This window comes from Saccostrea cucullata, unplaced genomic scaffold, assembly GCF_032062105.1.
Source record: "Saccostrea cucullata isolate Sc308-1 unplaced genomic scaffold, CSIRO_AGI_Scuc_v1 ctg1204, whole genome shotgun sequence".
Classification (NCBI taxonomy): domain Eukaryota; kingdom Metazoa; phylum Mollusca; class Bivalvia; order Ostreida; family Ostreidae; genus Saccostrea; species Saccostrea cuccullata.
This window is the reverse complement of record NW_026938394.1, coordinates 95,977-112,544: the sequence shown is the minus strand read 5'-3', so window position 1 is coordinate 112,544 and position 16,568 is coordinate 95,977. Positions and strand designations below refer to the sequence as shown.

At 34.0% G+C, this 16,568-nt stretch overlaps 1 protein-coding gene across 1 annotated transcript; it reads right to left on the bottom strand.

Moving 5' to 3' along the window:
* Nucleotides 1-9,420: 9,420 nt before the first annotated feature.
* Nucleotides 9,421-14,324, bottom strand: LOC134250116 (beta-1,3-galactosyltransferase 1-like). Its single transcript, XM_062732465.1, has 2 exons — nt 14,139-14,324; nt 9,421-11,025 (listed from the first exon to the last, which is right to left on the bottom strand). The coding sequence occupies exon 2, from the start codon at nt 11,023-11,025 to the stop codon at nt 9,991-9,993; it is 1,035 nt and encodes a 344-aa protein (XP_062588449.1). The 5' UTR covers nt 14,139-14,324; the 3' UTR covers nt 9,421-9,990.
* Between the last annotated feature and the right edge of the window lie 2,244 nt (nt 14,325-16,568).

Below are 16,568 nucleotides of genomic sequence, written 5' to 3'. Positions count from 1 at the left end.
GACTTTGATGAACATTTTTGCTTTGGTTACTAAAAATAGAAAATTCTGTTAAATACTCTCAAAATGCTATACCATATACAGTTTAAGTATGATTATAATATAATGTGGCATGCAAGTAGACTACACCAAGAACATAAAGAGACTTAATCAAGGATGATTATTTTTTTATTGCTGTGGTAATGTTTCAATTCCCAACTGCTTAAGAACTTTTCTCTTCCTTTGCTATAAGTACAAACCAGTAGAGCTTCAGTCTCGACAGAGACTTCTGGTTTTTAAACATTTATGGATACATTTAAAATTTTGGAGACATTTATAAATAAAAAAAAATTATAACATTATAAAATATTTCGTATCGCTTGTAAATCGCATTGAAACAAACTATGTCTTTGTAATAAACCGCCACTGAATGTCAGTTACATACATCATGTGACTCTGTCGCTTGCGCACTTGATTGATTGTATATTGTTTAACGCCGAGTCAGCAATTTTTCAGCCATATTTCGGCGGACTATTAGGTTAATTGATCGGGAAAGTTTTTGGTTTCTCTGGCGGCCCCCAGTGAGCCTACTCTTTTTCGAACACTGTTCATCGAAATGAAAAACCGATATACAGAATTATGTATCTTAGTGTAGTCTACTTGTATGCCAAGTTATATTGAAATCAGAACAAAACTGTAGGAGGAGTAGCATTTTGAAAAATTGTTTACAGACAGACAGACAGACGGACGGACGACGGACGCATTACTATCGCATAAGCTCTTCTGGTCTCTGACCAGTAGAGCTAAAAACACGTCTTCATTGTAAGTTAGAATGTCCTAACATAAGGCGTTCCTAGGTTACCGTCGATTGATTGGTGTTTAACGCCGAGTCGGCAATATTTCAGCCATATTTCGGCGGGAAATTATGTATTTTGATCAGTTTTGAGATTTTTTTGGTTTTTCTGGCGGTCCCGAGTGAGCCTACTCTTTTCCGAAAACCAGAGAAACGATCTTTTGCGTGCCAAGGGGGTTGTAATCCTTGACACGGGGCACCATTTAACGTCCCGTCCGACGGACTTAAATATTTTTAAAAATATGTAAACTGTTAATAAATAAATTCATATATGTACATGTATTTGTCATTAAAATTACTTTCAAATTTTATTCAGATTTTACTATAATAATCCGTTTCATGTAGATATTATAAAATTTTGTAAACATGAACGTTTGTAAAAAGTTCATACATTGTTTTTACACTTCCAAAAAGTCTACTTCGAATAGGTTTAAAATCGGAACATTCTAAAAGTATGTGGTTTATAGTTATCGGACAGTCACAGGATACTTGAAAAATTGCTTTTATCAATGAAAATATGAAAAACGACAATTACATGTATATCAAAATTTTCTTTGGTATTTTACCTAATATTAAAGTTTTCTTGATGTAAAATCTCTACAATTTTCAAACATCTCTCAAAGACTAAAAATATTTGTCTATGAAATACATATGTAGCACACAAACACACTAATGAGGACAAAAGGATCATTTTCTCTCACTAACATTTTTTATATGAGCGGATCTTCGATCACTCCACTGTATTGAAAGCTATTCTAAAAGTTAGCATAAAAATTTCTTTTGTTCATAATGAAAGAAAATGTGAACAAGCTCACATACCCCACGCTCCCCCAAAACTCGAAGTGCTGAAATTGCCGGGGAAATAAAGGAATCCCAATTTCCTTGTAATATGCACATCTACATGTACACATTATGTCCTAAATATCTGCAAAGTTTGATAAAATTCTGTGCAGCAGTTTAGGAGAAGTTGCGCTGACAATCTGTTTACGTATTTCTATATTCAAGTAATTGCCAAAAATCTAAGTTGAAAAGTGCCGAAATTCAAGAAAAAGAATGGAATCGGAATTTCCTGATAAATTGCACATATACACACTGTGTACTAAACAGACATTTCTAGAGTTCGCGATCTCGAGTTCGTACATGGATATAAGTATATTTGAGTGCGTGTCAAGACATGATTTTCATGTTGAATAGATATTCACATTAACATTCAAAAGTACATTATTTAGTGACTATAAATCACCCTTTTTTACCTTAAAAATTTATTTAAAGAAAAAAAAAAAAAAAAAAAAAAAAAAAAAAAACCACCATCCTATAAACCTGGCCTCAACCACACTGAAAATAAAACAACATTTAATTGTGTTTGGCGTGCTTGTCATGACCTTTTATTATATGTACATTTTAATATGTAATTCACAAATATATGCGCCGATTACAATTATATGGCAGCATAAATATAGATGAGAAAGCAATGGAAATACCACCTGGATCCAAGGAGCCTGGAGACAACAGTACCCCCCGGAGATGGTATTCTATGCAAAATTATGCCAAGACCATCAGACGCAAAAATTGTCCATTAGACGAAAAGTTTGTCACATGGTTACCAATCGGCGCTGACACTGACGTCCCTTGTGAATAAGTCCTGGTCATGACGCTGAAAAAAAAAATTGAAAAAGCAGAAACACCATTTTCAGAATTAAATGTTAGAATTTTAATATTTTTGTTTCGGAGGTGGGTGGGAGGGATTTCGAGTGTTTTGCTTAGAGGGTTGATGAAGAAAAAGGAAGAGTTGAACGCGCATGCTCACCAAATAACAGGCGTGTTTGCGCATGATCACGACATTGAAAAAAGGGGTACACGACAGGGAAATTACAACTGACTTACTTATAAGAGTTACTGCCCTTTGCCCATTAGAAAATTATGCACAAGCAATTACTGCACTAAATAACCTGGTTTATCCTTATGAGATAAACCCTATTATGTAAATACTAGGGCTGGGTATTGGCCCGAGATTTCGTATTGCGATATATTGCGATATTTTTAACTGTATTGCAATATGTATTGCAATATTTTCAATGTAATGTAAATGGCATTTTCTTACTATATTTACTTTAATTTACATGCAGAATGTACATAACTATGATAAATAACCAACTTGGAAAAAAAATTGTTGATTTCATTTAAGTTATGCTCTGAACAAAACAAAACAAAACAGCTTCTGACTTACTGTTTGGCTTAGTAAAAAAAACTTTTATCAGTCCATTTTTATATTTAATGACAACATTCCTTAATCTAGGCATATTGCCAATATATCGATATTACAAAATCGTATTGCGATACAATATTTTTTGTCATTGTATTGCAATATATTGAAATATCGATATTATTGCCCAGCCTTAGTAAATACCTGTATTTCTGAATATATAGCTTCTAATATAGTGTCTTCCAGATTTATTTGCAATGTATTCATAACTTGTGTATACAAATATAAACGAGAACACCAAAATAAAATTCTAAAATGCCTCATTACAGGAAAAAAGTCCTTATAATGCATAATTTAAATAAATACTTTAATTCATTTCAAAGCATATTACTCTCTAATTTAATGAGGGTAAGACAGTTAAAATGTTTACACTATGCATGTACTACAGTTTGACAAACGATACGTGTCAGACATTTTAACCTTACATACAACCCACAGGCACTTGTTTCGGAAATAAATTTTCAAACCACAGTATAATTATAACCTTATACTGGGGGTTGAAAATTTATTTCCGAACTAGGTTCCTGTGATACGCCCCCTATTTGTTATCAGCCAGAGTGCAAACTCGCTTTACTAGAACTGTCTAGTATTATCTGCATAGTTAGAACAAATTCTGTTCAGTGGTTTAAGAGATGTCGGCTGACAATCTAATTATCTTTATATTCAAGGTATGGCCAAAAATCGAAGTGCAAAAGTGCTGAAATTCCCAGGAAAATAAAGGAATCGGAATTTCCTGGTAATATGCACATCTACACACTGTGTCCTAAATATCTGCAGAGTGTGACGACATTCTGTGCTGCGGGTTATGAGTAGTTGCGCTGACAAACTGCTCATCTCTTATTCAAGGTATGGCCAAAAATCTAAGTTGAAAAGTGTGGAAATTCCCGGAAGAAATAAAGGAATCCGAATTTCCTGGTAATATGCACATCTACACATTGTATCCTAATATCTGCCTAGTTTGACGAAATTCTGAGCTGCGGTTTATGAGTAGTTGCGCTGGCAAATTGCTCATCTCTATATTTAACGGTATGGTCAAAAATCTAAGTTGAAAAATGTGGAAATCCTCGGAAAAAATAAAGGAATGTGAATTTCCTGGTAACATGCTCATCATATTGTGTCCTAAATAACTGCATAGTTTGATGAAATTCTGTCCTGCGGTTTATGAGTAGTTGCGCTGACAAACTGCTCATCTCTTATTAGGTCAACTCAGGTGACTCACCTATTGCTATCCGTTTTCGTCTGTCGTCGTGCGTCAACATTTGGACATTTTCAGCTTCTTCTCTACAACCACTGAACCAATTTCAACCAATTTTGGTACAAAGCATCTATGGGTGAAGGGAACAAAAACTGAGATTTTCATGGTCTCTGCCCCCTGGGGCCTGAGGGGTGGGGCCAAAAACCACTAAAATTAATGCAATCTTTGAAAATCTTCTTCTTTACTCCTGGATATCAAGCAGTCAAACTGTTGGTATGATTGTAATCAGCATTGAGTCCTCTACCAAAATTGTGAAATTCATGGCCCCAGGGTCAGGGGTTCTGGTGTTAGGGCGGGGCTCTATTGATTATATAGTGAAAAAACATTAATTCTTTGAAAATTGCTTCCCGGCTCCTGGGTATTAAATAAATTAACATAATTATGATGACCAAGCAGGCCTCTACCAAATTTATGAATTTTATGGCCCCAGGGTCAGGGGTTCTGGTGTTAGGGCGGGTTCTATTGATTTTATAGTTAAAATACATTAATTCTTTGAAAATCTTTTTCTATGCTCCTGGGAATTAAATAAACTAGCTAATAGTTATGATGAGCAAGAATGCGTCTTCCTGAATTGTGAATTTTATGGCCCCAGGGTCAGGGGTTCTACTGCTAGGGCGTGGCTTTATAGATTATATAGTGAAAATGCATTATTTCTTTGAAAATCTTCTTTTCTGCTCCTGGTTATTAAACAAACTAACTAAGTATAGTTATGATGAGCAAGAATGCCTCTTCCAAAATTGTGAATTTTATGGCCCCAGAGTCAGGGGTTCTGGTGTTAGGATGGGCTCTGTTGATTATATAGTGAAATTACAGTAATTCCTTGAAAATCTTCTCTGCTTCAGCTTATTAAGCAGATGAACTACCTAGTACATAGCTATGATGAGCAAGGGCCCTTCTTCTAGAATTGTGAATTTCAAGGCCCCTGGGTCAGGGGTACCATAGAGGGGGGAGGCTCTACTTATCTACTGCAAAATGAATTAATTGTTTAAAATTTGCTCCTAGGTATTAATCAACAATTTTTTAAAGGCAAGGGTGCTTTGTTGACCTTTGTTGAAATTTGTTGACCTAGGGTCAGGAGTTCATGTGTGGTAGGGCACTACTGATCATTGCTGTATATTTCATTAGTTGAAATGCATTTCCTGCTCCCCTACCCTGCCTGTGGACATTAAGTAACCAAACGTAGAAATTACTAAGTGTATAGTTATGATGAGGAATGGTGCCTCTTTCAAAATTGTGAATGCCATGGTGTCTAGTTTAAAACATGAACCCAATTCAATCATTGGAAAATTGTTGCATGATGCTCATGTGACCTTTAAAGCCCATGGGCCTATTGTTCAAGACCAAACATCTAAGTTGAAATTCCCGGAAACATAAAGAAATCGGAATTATCTGGTAATATGCACATTTATACATTCTGTCCTAAATTACTGCAAAGTTTGACCAAATTCTGTGCAGCGGTTTATAAGGAGTTGCGCTGACAAACTAATCATCTCTATATTCAAGATATGGCAAAAATTCTAAGTGTAAAAGTGTGGAAATTCCCGTAAAAAATAAAAGAATCCAAATTTCCTGGTAATATGCACATCTATACATTGTGTCCTAAATATCTGCAAAGTTTGACGAAATTCTGTGCAGCGGTTTATGAGTAGTTGCGCCGACAAAAAAACAGTTCTGACTGACTGACTCACGGACGGACGGGTCAAAAACATTATACCTCCCGCAACTTGTTGCGTGGGATATAATAACATTTAGTTTTGACCTACTAAACCTTAAAAGAACACTTATATGACAAAACATTCGCATGTTTTCGAGAAATACTAGAGGTCCACAAAGTCAAAGGTCATATCAAATTCATGATTAAATACCATAATCCACCTGAAGCTGTGTAGTGTAGTGGTTAACGTGTTGGTCTTAGAGAACAATGACACCTCGTTTATTATTGCTATAGGAATCGAAATCCATGATAAACACATTTTTTTAAATAAAAGAATAATTTTTTAACATTATTTTCTCAGGAAAGTTTTGTTGGCATAATTTCATAAAATCCAATGCGAGAACTTTATTTAAATACTTGAATTGGTAGCCTTCATGGTTAGAGCGTCTGCACTTCAGTCACAAAGTAAGGAAATGATCTTAACGTCGCGGGTTCGAATCGTTGATGGACCTAGAGACCGGTCCTTCGGATGAGACCGTATAAACAGGTCCCGTGTCGCAGTAGGTGCTGGCACGAAAAAGATCCCTCCTTGCTCAATGGCCTTAAGTGCCGAGTATAAGGACAAAATTTGGAGCTCTCCACAGGCAAGTGGTGGTGTCTCCATATGAGAGAAAAATTCTCGAGAGAAACAATCAATAAATACTTAATTCACACAAATGGAATAGGATTTTTTGATTATCTGAAGTTATATGCATGCTATATGCATTCTGCACGCCTAGTTCACCTATCTTTAATGATTCTGATGTTGATGAGACCAGTTAGGGTTTTGAAGATATTTTTTGTTGTCCCCCGCTTGAAAAGTGGGGGATATTAATTTGGGTCCGTCCGTCCGTCTTTCTGTCTGTAACGCTTTCGTTTCCACACGATATCTCGAGAACCCTTTAAGCTTTCGCAATGAAATTTTGCATAGCAACTCCCTATGGACTAAAGAAGAACCCTATTGATTTTGAGGTCAAAAGGTCAAAGATCAAGGTCATAAATTCGCAAATTCTGTCTTTTATAACACTTTCGTTTCCGCGCGATATCTCAAGAACTGTTTGATCTTTTGCAATGAAATTTTACATAATAACTCCCTGTGGCCGAAGGAAGACCCCTATTGATATTGAGGCCAAAAAGTCAAAGTTGAAGGTCGTAAATTTATACATTCTGTCTGTGTGAAACACTATCATTTCCGGCCGATATTTCAAGAAGATTTTGAGCTTTTGCAATGTAATTTTATACCAAAACTCCCTAGGACCTCTCTCACCCCTCTCAAAGTGTCCCGCCCCGTTTGTTTTATTAGTATAACGTCGCTGTTTTTAGAACAGGGGCATGAGGAGAGTTATTACGTATAAAACAGGTTCTCGGTGGACTTTATATTCTTATTTCATCTAATAGAACAGTTTAATAACGGTTAAATTAGATATCATGCATTGTGTAAAATTTTGACAATATCGAACGTGAATATATCCATGTATGTGACTTCATCCGTGCATATAATTTTCGCTAGTTTACAGCGGCTCCGTGGTATAGTGGTATGTCTCTCGCTTCTCATGTGAGAGGGCCCGGGTTCGCAACCCGGGAGGTTTAATTTTTTTTTCGAAATACTTTTTTTTTGTTACTAAATGATAGTATTCATATGAAATGAAAAATTTATGAGGTCTGGCTTGTACAAACTCATAAAATCATCATTACAGTGTGATAAAAATATTTCCTATAAAAAGAATCTTCTCTACACATAATAAAGAATATTAAGCAATCAAACTTTTATATCAATATTGGCATATTTTATTTGCTTCAGTATACATGCATACATTTAATAATTCTACAAATTCAGTCAAGGGAATCCGACCCCCCCCCCCTCCCCCGAACTGCGCATGGTTTACTTTTTCCCTAAGCGGGAGACACAAATTCTCTGAATTAGCTTGTTGAATTTAGAATAGAATTATAGCAACCCCTCTTCGAATCCATTTTGTACACTATGCCTTTTTTGAAATACATGCAATATGTTCGTGTACTGATAAGCGGCATGGTGATCAAATAATTCAGGTAGTTTCTTTTTTCTTTATAGACCACAATCTAAAGGCTTGTCACAATACTATGCATAACAGTGTATAGAAACAACGAAGAGTGTGTAACCAGTATGTGCATTGATAACCCGGTCGACAGTATTTACTCAGTTTTGCGGATGAAGTTATAAATCTTGGCCATATCTTTCATCTTAAACTTCATAACCCTATCGACAGTATTTGATCAGTTTAGCGGATTAAATTATAAATCTTGGATATACATTTTATCTTAAACTACAAGTTCTTAAACTACAAGTTTTTCCTACATCATGCAAATCCCAACGAATGTGATGTTTGTTCAGTTCATAGGGCCTCCAGGGAATTTCTTCTGCAGTCTGTTACAAGAAATTCCATGATCGAATGATTTATTGACATGATTGAGTAAAAGGAATATTTTTTTATTTCAATACCACAATCAAGTACATGAATCTACCCACAATTATTAAATCACATGTTCATTGGTATGTATTTTATATCCTATCCTAGGTCCGTAGTCGGATGATTTTTTCCCTGTCTGTCTGTTTATCTGCTAAAACTTTAACTTGCCTATAACTTTTGAGTAGATGGGATTATAGCTTTTTATTATACATATGTATGTTCCTTGTGACAAGATCTTTTTGTGGATACCACCAAATGGAGTTTGACCCACTTCTACACAATTAAAAGTACCAAACTTTATAACTTTGAACATAAATTTTCGACAATGATAGGGCTTCCATACCTCACATGGTGTTTTGTGTGACAAAACCTTTCAATGGGATTAAATATTTTTGACTTTAGACGTTGAGCGACTTTTAAAAAACTTTAAACACGTTTTAACCTTTGAACTCGTTTCACGAAAGTCGATATAATGACCCTGTCAGGAAAATAATGCAATTTATCATTGAATCAAATGCTGACTGACGTTTTTCGTACTTATTAGTCCATTATTTATACACGGAATTGACGACAGATTTTTTCCGTTATTTCCCGATCATGACAAGGAGCACACGGCGGGTGTGACCGGTCGGCAGGGGATGCTCACTCCTCGATGACACCTGATCCCACCTCCGATGTTTTTGAGGTCCGTGTTTGCTCTCCTCATTTTTTTGTATTGTTTTATGGACTTTTGATTTTGAATACTGTTCGTTATCTCCATATCTTTCATCCCACTCCTCGCAAAGGTTAATCCAAGTGCATGTTCTTTTCCTGGATACATAAATATAACCAATGAAAAATTAGAATATTATGTTTTTTTTAAATAATAAAATATGATCATATGCAATACCTAACATCTCTGCATAATAACATAAAAAAGTTTATCACATACCATCATTCTCTTGGATATTTTGACTTTGAATAAATCAAATGTCTGCAATGTCAGGAATTTGTTTAATTCTAAAGGTAGAGAGACTTTGTATGCATTGAAAATAATCATCTATTAATTTGATAAGGATGTTCGACAAGTTTTAACCCGATCAGCTTCATTCCTGCTGTTACATTGTATGCAGGGCATCCATGAATGATGCACAAGAGAATGATCAAATGTAGTGTATTATAATAATAATTATTATTATTACATGTAGGTCCCATGCTTGGACTTGTTTGTGTGATTAGCATGTTTCCATGAATCCCCATGCTCTCAAAGTAATAGTTAAGATAGAATGAAGTTTCCAAGATCAAGTTATCACACGAATTGTATTGAACGACTTGACCAACACGCCTTGGAAAATCCAGTACTGACATCAGACAATTACCGAAATGGCCATATTTTTGGGGGCACTTTCAAAGGATCTGATAAGATGACACCTTAAAGAAAAAAGGGGATCCCGGTAGGGGACATGTACATTATTGCTTATGCAATAGTCTCAGAATACTTGTTTAAAAGTGAAAATAAAATAGTCAAAACATGTATTTTTTTACTGTATCGAAAGCAATCGAGATCCAGTAGTTATCAATCAAACGACAGTCTGACCATCTGTTGTTTAGTTCTTTCCACATCCGGACAAGTTCATCCGGGTAGTACTGATTTCCGGTTATAGCGTACCGGAAATTTGAACCACACGGTCCTTTATCACGGTACCCGCAGCTAAAACCCGAATGTCCGACAGCCTCAGCCTTTATGTATTCCCGACACAACCCTGTGATATATTTATCCTCTGAACAAAAATGTTGAACATGGTTTGTTGCCATATACAATTTCGAAATAATGTCTCCAGTGATAAGATATGCCGAACTCTTGATATAGACGGGGTGTACGTTTTGAACAGTTGTGGAGAAATACAAATGTCTAAATAAATATTTTTGAAGAAAATGTTCATTTTCTGATCCGTCCGTTTTGCATCCAATTATTGCATTTTCCTGTTTGTTGCGCTTAAGATACTTATTTAATGTATAAATATTTAGAAAGGTGTCGTCATTAATCTTCAGTAAATATTGCACTTTTGCACAATTCTTATGTGTCCAATTCAAAATACCTATGGTTTTGCTAGCTTCGCTGTCGTCTGTGTCTTCTAAATCAAGTAGTATGATATCATTAAAGACATTTCTTTCTGTATTTGCAGCATCATTATAAACTGTTGATTCACTCCGTCCGATAACGAAAGAATAACGTATGGTATCATTTGAGCTGAACAAGGAAATCCAAGACTTTCTTAAGGCTGTTCTTCTATGAAAATGTGTAATCCTGCTTGATATCATAATGAGCAATTTAAGAGGTGTATTATCATGATCCTGGCACAAGGATTGCGTTGTTTCGTATCGAATTAATCCTTTGTCTTTGTATGATTTTATCATGCGGTACAATAAAACCTCCATTTTCTCGTTGCCGAAAACAAAGAAATTTAATAACTTGATTGTCAAAACCAAAAACAACACGAAAGCTATAAAAATGCCTTTTCTTCGTTTCAGTCTGGTTATGCATCGCCTAACTTTCATCTGCAACAAGAAACAAAGAGAGGAGTTTAAATTTTTAAAAATTATAAAGTATGATTTATCTTGTCATTATAACCCCCCCCCCCGCTTGAAAAGTGGGAGATTATTTAGTGATCAGAGTGTCTGTCTGTACGTCCGTCCGACTGTCAATACATCCGTCCTTTCGTCCGTCTGTGTGTTCGTTTGTCCTCCTACACCACTGAATGAAAGAATAACTATACACGCTAACTCTCGATTCCCGCCTACATTTTGCACCCGTTTAATTCAATATTAATGGCCATAAAATTGTTTGTTATAGTTCAATGTTGATTAATTATTTTTATACCAGCGCTAAATAGTCAATTATCCCCATTTCAAGACCTTGAAAAAGGGGGTTAGACGATATTTTCCATTAAATTTGGAGTTTAAAACATTAACATATTTTGAAATGGTCTTGGATATGCTTAAATATTCCTTATATTTTTTCTTATTTTTACGCAAAAAATTAAACATATATATTATTAGAATACAAAGTTTAGTTCTAAATCGATTTTAAATTGGTGAAAAAATGAGCATTTTTGTTGCTTTTTGTTTAAAAACATATGCCCCCCTCCCCCCGTGAAACACAAAAAGCTTTGGTGTGAATTTGTGAAATAAGTCTAGTTTACCTGTAAAAAGGATTTTTTTAAAAATATTTTATTTAAAAATTTCGGGGGGGGGGGGATGTTTTAAAAATGTTTTCTGTTGATTTCTATTGTGAAAAAACACAAATTTTACTAAAATTGTAGTTATCTCTCTTTGTTTTTCAAAATAAGTAGTTTTATGAAAATCCATATAAATATCTATAAAAATATTAAAAATCATTCGAATATGTTATTTTTTGAAAATTGACTTGGAGGAACAATACTATCACTTGCAGTTCTTTAATGAGACTTTCACAGAATGTTTGTTACGTAGTGCCATTGTACACCTCCTATTCAACTTTTTATCGGACATATCTGTCGAACAAGGTATCTAACTCTGAATTACACGGAATACCCTCTTCCTGTAGAAACGCATTCATTTACACTTACATACTGACAAACTATTTATACCTATGTCTTCTACGATAATTTATCTACACAACCATATATGGCATGCTTGTCTTTATTTTCTTTAGTCTCCGTAAACAGCGTCACAACTCTGCTTGCCGGGTGGAAAAGTCGAACTCAACCATGGTTTAATCTGCGACGCGAAACCTGAAATATGTGTCCGATCAAAAATCAAAACTAAATGTACTGTGAGCAATGAGCTCACTTAATGAAACAACCCGCCTTCCATATGAATATGATGGGAGTGTCGATGTTTTGTTGTGGGAAACCCAAAATATGTGTCAGATCAAAAAGTAAAATACACTGTAGGAGATGCACAATGGCAGTATGTAATAAAGATTCTGTGAAAATTTCATCAAATTTCATTCAGTGGTTTGAGAAGAGTTGCAGATAAGAGATGGGTACCCCAAGGCGTAACAGACAGACGGACGGACATACCGATTACTGTATACCTTCCCGCTTTTCAAGCGGGGGCATAATAAGAGGTCACAATGGCACTATGTAACATATTCTGTGAATTTTTCATTAAATTCCATTCCGTGTTACATGTAAAAGAGGAGTTGCGGATAAGAGATGGTTACCACAAAGCGCGGATGGACGGACATCCCGATCACTATATACTCTCCAACTTTTCAAGCGGGGGGTATAATTACTAGTAATCAAAATAGACTTGAAAATGAAATTTACTCTTTTATTCATTAAAAGGTGAATAAAGACATCTATTAACCAATTCCAACCTTCATTTTTACGGAAAATTAAATATATTTATTTTATGTGAATGTTTTTAAAGGTGAACAATTTTTCTCGTGTTTTAATCATAATTTTTCTTTAAAAGAAGATCTGGAATTTTTTTATGGCCTACCGAATGCTGATTGATTATGTACAAAAACATCTTATGAATCGGAATTTTTGAATTGAGAATATCTTTGAAAATTATCAGTGGGAAAGGATCATTGTAGAGTTTAAGTACTTGTACGTTTCGTATGTCATTACGAATAAATGTCAAATTATTATTTTATCTATATTTATTAAGGAAGAGGAGGAAAAAAACACTCAAAAAATAAACAACAAATCATGTTGAAAATAAGAATATAAAATATACATGTATGTTGAATGCTGTCAGGTCGAATATCAAAATTGTTAGGCATTTATAAATAGTAAATTGAAAAGATATGCATACATAAATACATCAAAATCAATAGAAAGCATAAAAAACGATTAAAAAAAAAAATAAAATAAAATAAAACTAATCTAGGTTTATAATTTTCAAGGACAGACTATCATCTATCAAGATATAAAATCATAAAAATGAATAAAATAACGGATAAATAAATGTCTGTATATATGCGAAAAAATATTCGATTAAAATATAGATAATAAATTGTCGTTTATATAAATTACATGCAAAATATTTTACATGTTCTATTGCATGACCACAGCAGTTGTCAATTTAATGGCTCTAAATTTGTGTGTGTGTGTGGGGGGGGGGGGGGGGGGGGATAAACATGAAGGTCGTCCTCCGGATGAGATCGTATAAACTGAGGTCCCGTGTCGCAGTACATATTCCAGACATAAAAAAATTCTCTTATTTCTTGTACAAACGTGAATAAAAAATTCAGAGGTTTCATAGAAAACCTTTATTAGTCTTAATAAATTGTACACAAATAATGTGTTTGTAAAGAACATTTTCCATACATGTACTTAGTGCATTTCTTTGTTTTTAAACCATTTATATAGTCAACATACACGTTTATGAGTGTATCATATTCTTTTTTTGATTTATTTCTCTCCATCGATTTTTTTGTTCAGACTTTCATATAGACTAGAGATATATTTTACATATTTCTTTTTATTCTCACGTATTCCCAATGCATTTATTTTTTCACTCCATCTTTGTGCAGGGGGAACTTAAGATGTCGTTATAAATACATGGAAAAGGAGATGGACACCAAAATATAAATTTTCAACTACATCATTATAAGCAATTGATAATTTAAAAATAATGTATCTTTAAGAGTGAGGTAAGCATAAACCTAACATATTTACCTTCTGATGTATTTTCCGGCTGTTGCTTAACAGGGTAAGAATTACTGTCAATAAAAGAAAAACAGTCCCCGTGAATAACTAAAATGTGGTAAAATTTGCAGTTAATTCCAATTGATATTAAGATAATTTACAGCAGACACATTCACAAGTGTGATGTTTACGTTTTTATACAGGGCAGAAGTCTACACAAGAAAGACGCATATCTAGATAATAAGAAATGTTTAAATCGTCAAATGACCTTGCTACACTTGCAGTTTTTTTTTCGGTTTTTATTGATTTTTTTTATTTTTCGATTCATACAAAATGAGATAGGGGTATAAATTTAATACTGAAATAGAGCACCCTCCCCCAATAAATCTAATACATTGGATTTGTGAAAATATAGTCATATACGGAGCACAGGCACTTGTTTTGTATACGGGGCACTTCTTACTTATTTTTACCACAAGGTACCTAACTCGATTTCAGACAACCTAGCTTCAAGCTTTATTTTCTAATATATTAATCATTAACCTTCTTTAAAACGGCATCATTCGTTTCGAAAAAAAAAATCTTTCAAATAAATTGTTTCAAACGTTTCAGGTCGAGCATTTTTACTGTAAACCACTCAATTAATTATTCCCCGAAAATTACATCGATACATATTAACAGAGATGGAATACAAAACTTCCGGTTGGGATACATGTAGATGTAGGATAAAACCAGAGACCTCAGAACGGAAAATTTCGATGTGCACCACAGGAAGTAGTCTCCTATGCCCTGAAAAAAGTTCCTGTCAAAAACCTTTATTTATTGAAAAAATACAACAAATTTACTAGGCACAGGTACCAAAGTTGTAGATTTGGCCAGGAAGAAAATAGAAAAAAATCTCACAAAAAGAAAAATCAAATTTATATGTATGGAACTACAATTGATTCATTTTGATTGGTCAATTACCGGTGTGATGCCTAAATATTACAAAAATTAAACTGTTGCAATCCTTACAAATCTGTACAAGTTTGTAAAAAAAAAAAAAAAAGAAATTGGTACTAAATACTAAGTTCATTTTGATTGGCCAATTACCGTTGTGATACCTAAAGAATACAAAAATTAAACCGATTTCAATCCTTACTGCATGTAATATGTACAAGTTTGTAAAAAAAAGAAATTGGAAAATAAAATAGCAATTACCAGTGTGCCCAACACCTCTTGACCCCCAAAAATAAAGAATTAGAGATTTTAGATAAAAATGTTTAATCAAGTAACTATAAACTACAACAGTTTCATTTGTAGAGAGTAAATATTCCAACATTTGTGTCGACAATAGAGGGATTAACAAAAATGTTTAAAGTATAGAAAGGACATCTTAAAGCTGGATATTTGGATCCACAGGCCTTTCACTGCTTAATAATTCAGACAATCTCTAAATATGTTTGTTTCTAGAGCACTAGGGTCATCTTTAAAAAAATGTTTACTGTATTTGCCCTCTCCCGACCGACTGACTAAACACGGCCTTACTAAAACCAGTTTTAAACTCAAGGAAACATTTACTTTTTAAAATTTTCTCCATCCACTCACATATAATAGCTAATTTTGCTTCAATTAGATTTAAAAAATAATAAAACAGAATTTCACTCCTACGTGTACATGTACCTTCCTATCCATTTTTTTTCCATCCTGAATTGGGATAGGGCTAGCTAGGTAAACTTTTTAAAAAGAGATCACCTTAGTACTCTAGAAAAGGACTGTAAGCTGCTGTAAGACCCATTTTGTATGAAATCATTTTCAAAGCTCCTATGGTAAAAATAGTTGATATATGAAAAATTAAAACTGACTTGAAATCATGACCTTTAAGTGAGACATTTTAGAAAATGTAGTAGAAAGTTAAAAAAAAAAAAAAGATTATTGGGCATGGACACACATTAATTGATGCTCTATAAATTCTAATTATATTCAAATTAAATATAAATTCTATAAAATCAAATTCTTTCAATATTCTATGATAATACCCGACTTGTTGAAAAAAGCTTTTGAACAGTCACCTTTCTAAATTATTAATAAAAACTTAATTAAAATTTTCAGCAGAATAACAACGGACAAACAAATACTCGAAACAACTTGGAAGTGCGAGCAGAATATAAAATAATTTCAGCTCAAAATATTCCTAGCCGTGTGACCCTAACATTTTTTTTCACTGTTTCAACAACAAACTTTTCCTTAAAACCGTTGTTAATGACCCTGACCCTGAATTTTAGGGCATCAACAATTTCGCCTTTATATATCTACATGTACTGCCATTTTAGTTTGTAAGATAGTTCAATCCAATGCGGTTCAAATTCGTGCATATGCACGTCAACTATGAAAGTACTCCATTAACGAAAATTGAATTTATAATACCCCCGCTCCGAAAGAGAGGGGGGTATACTGTTGTACCCTTGTGTGTCTGTCTGT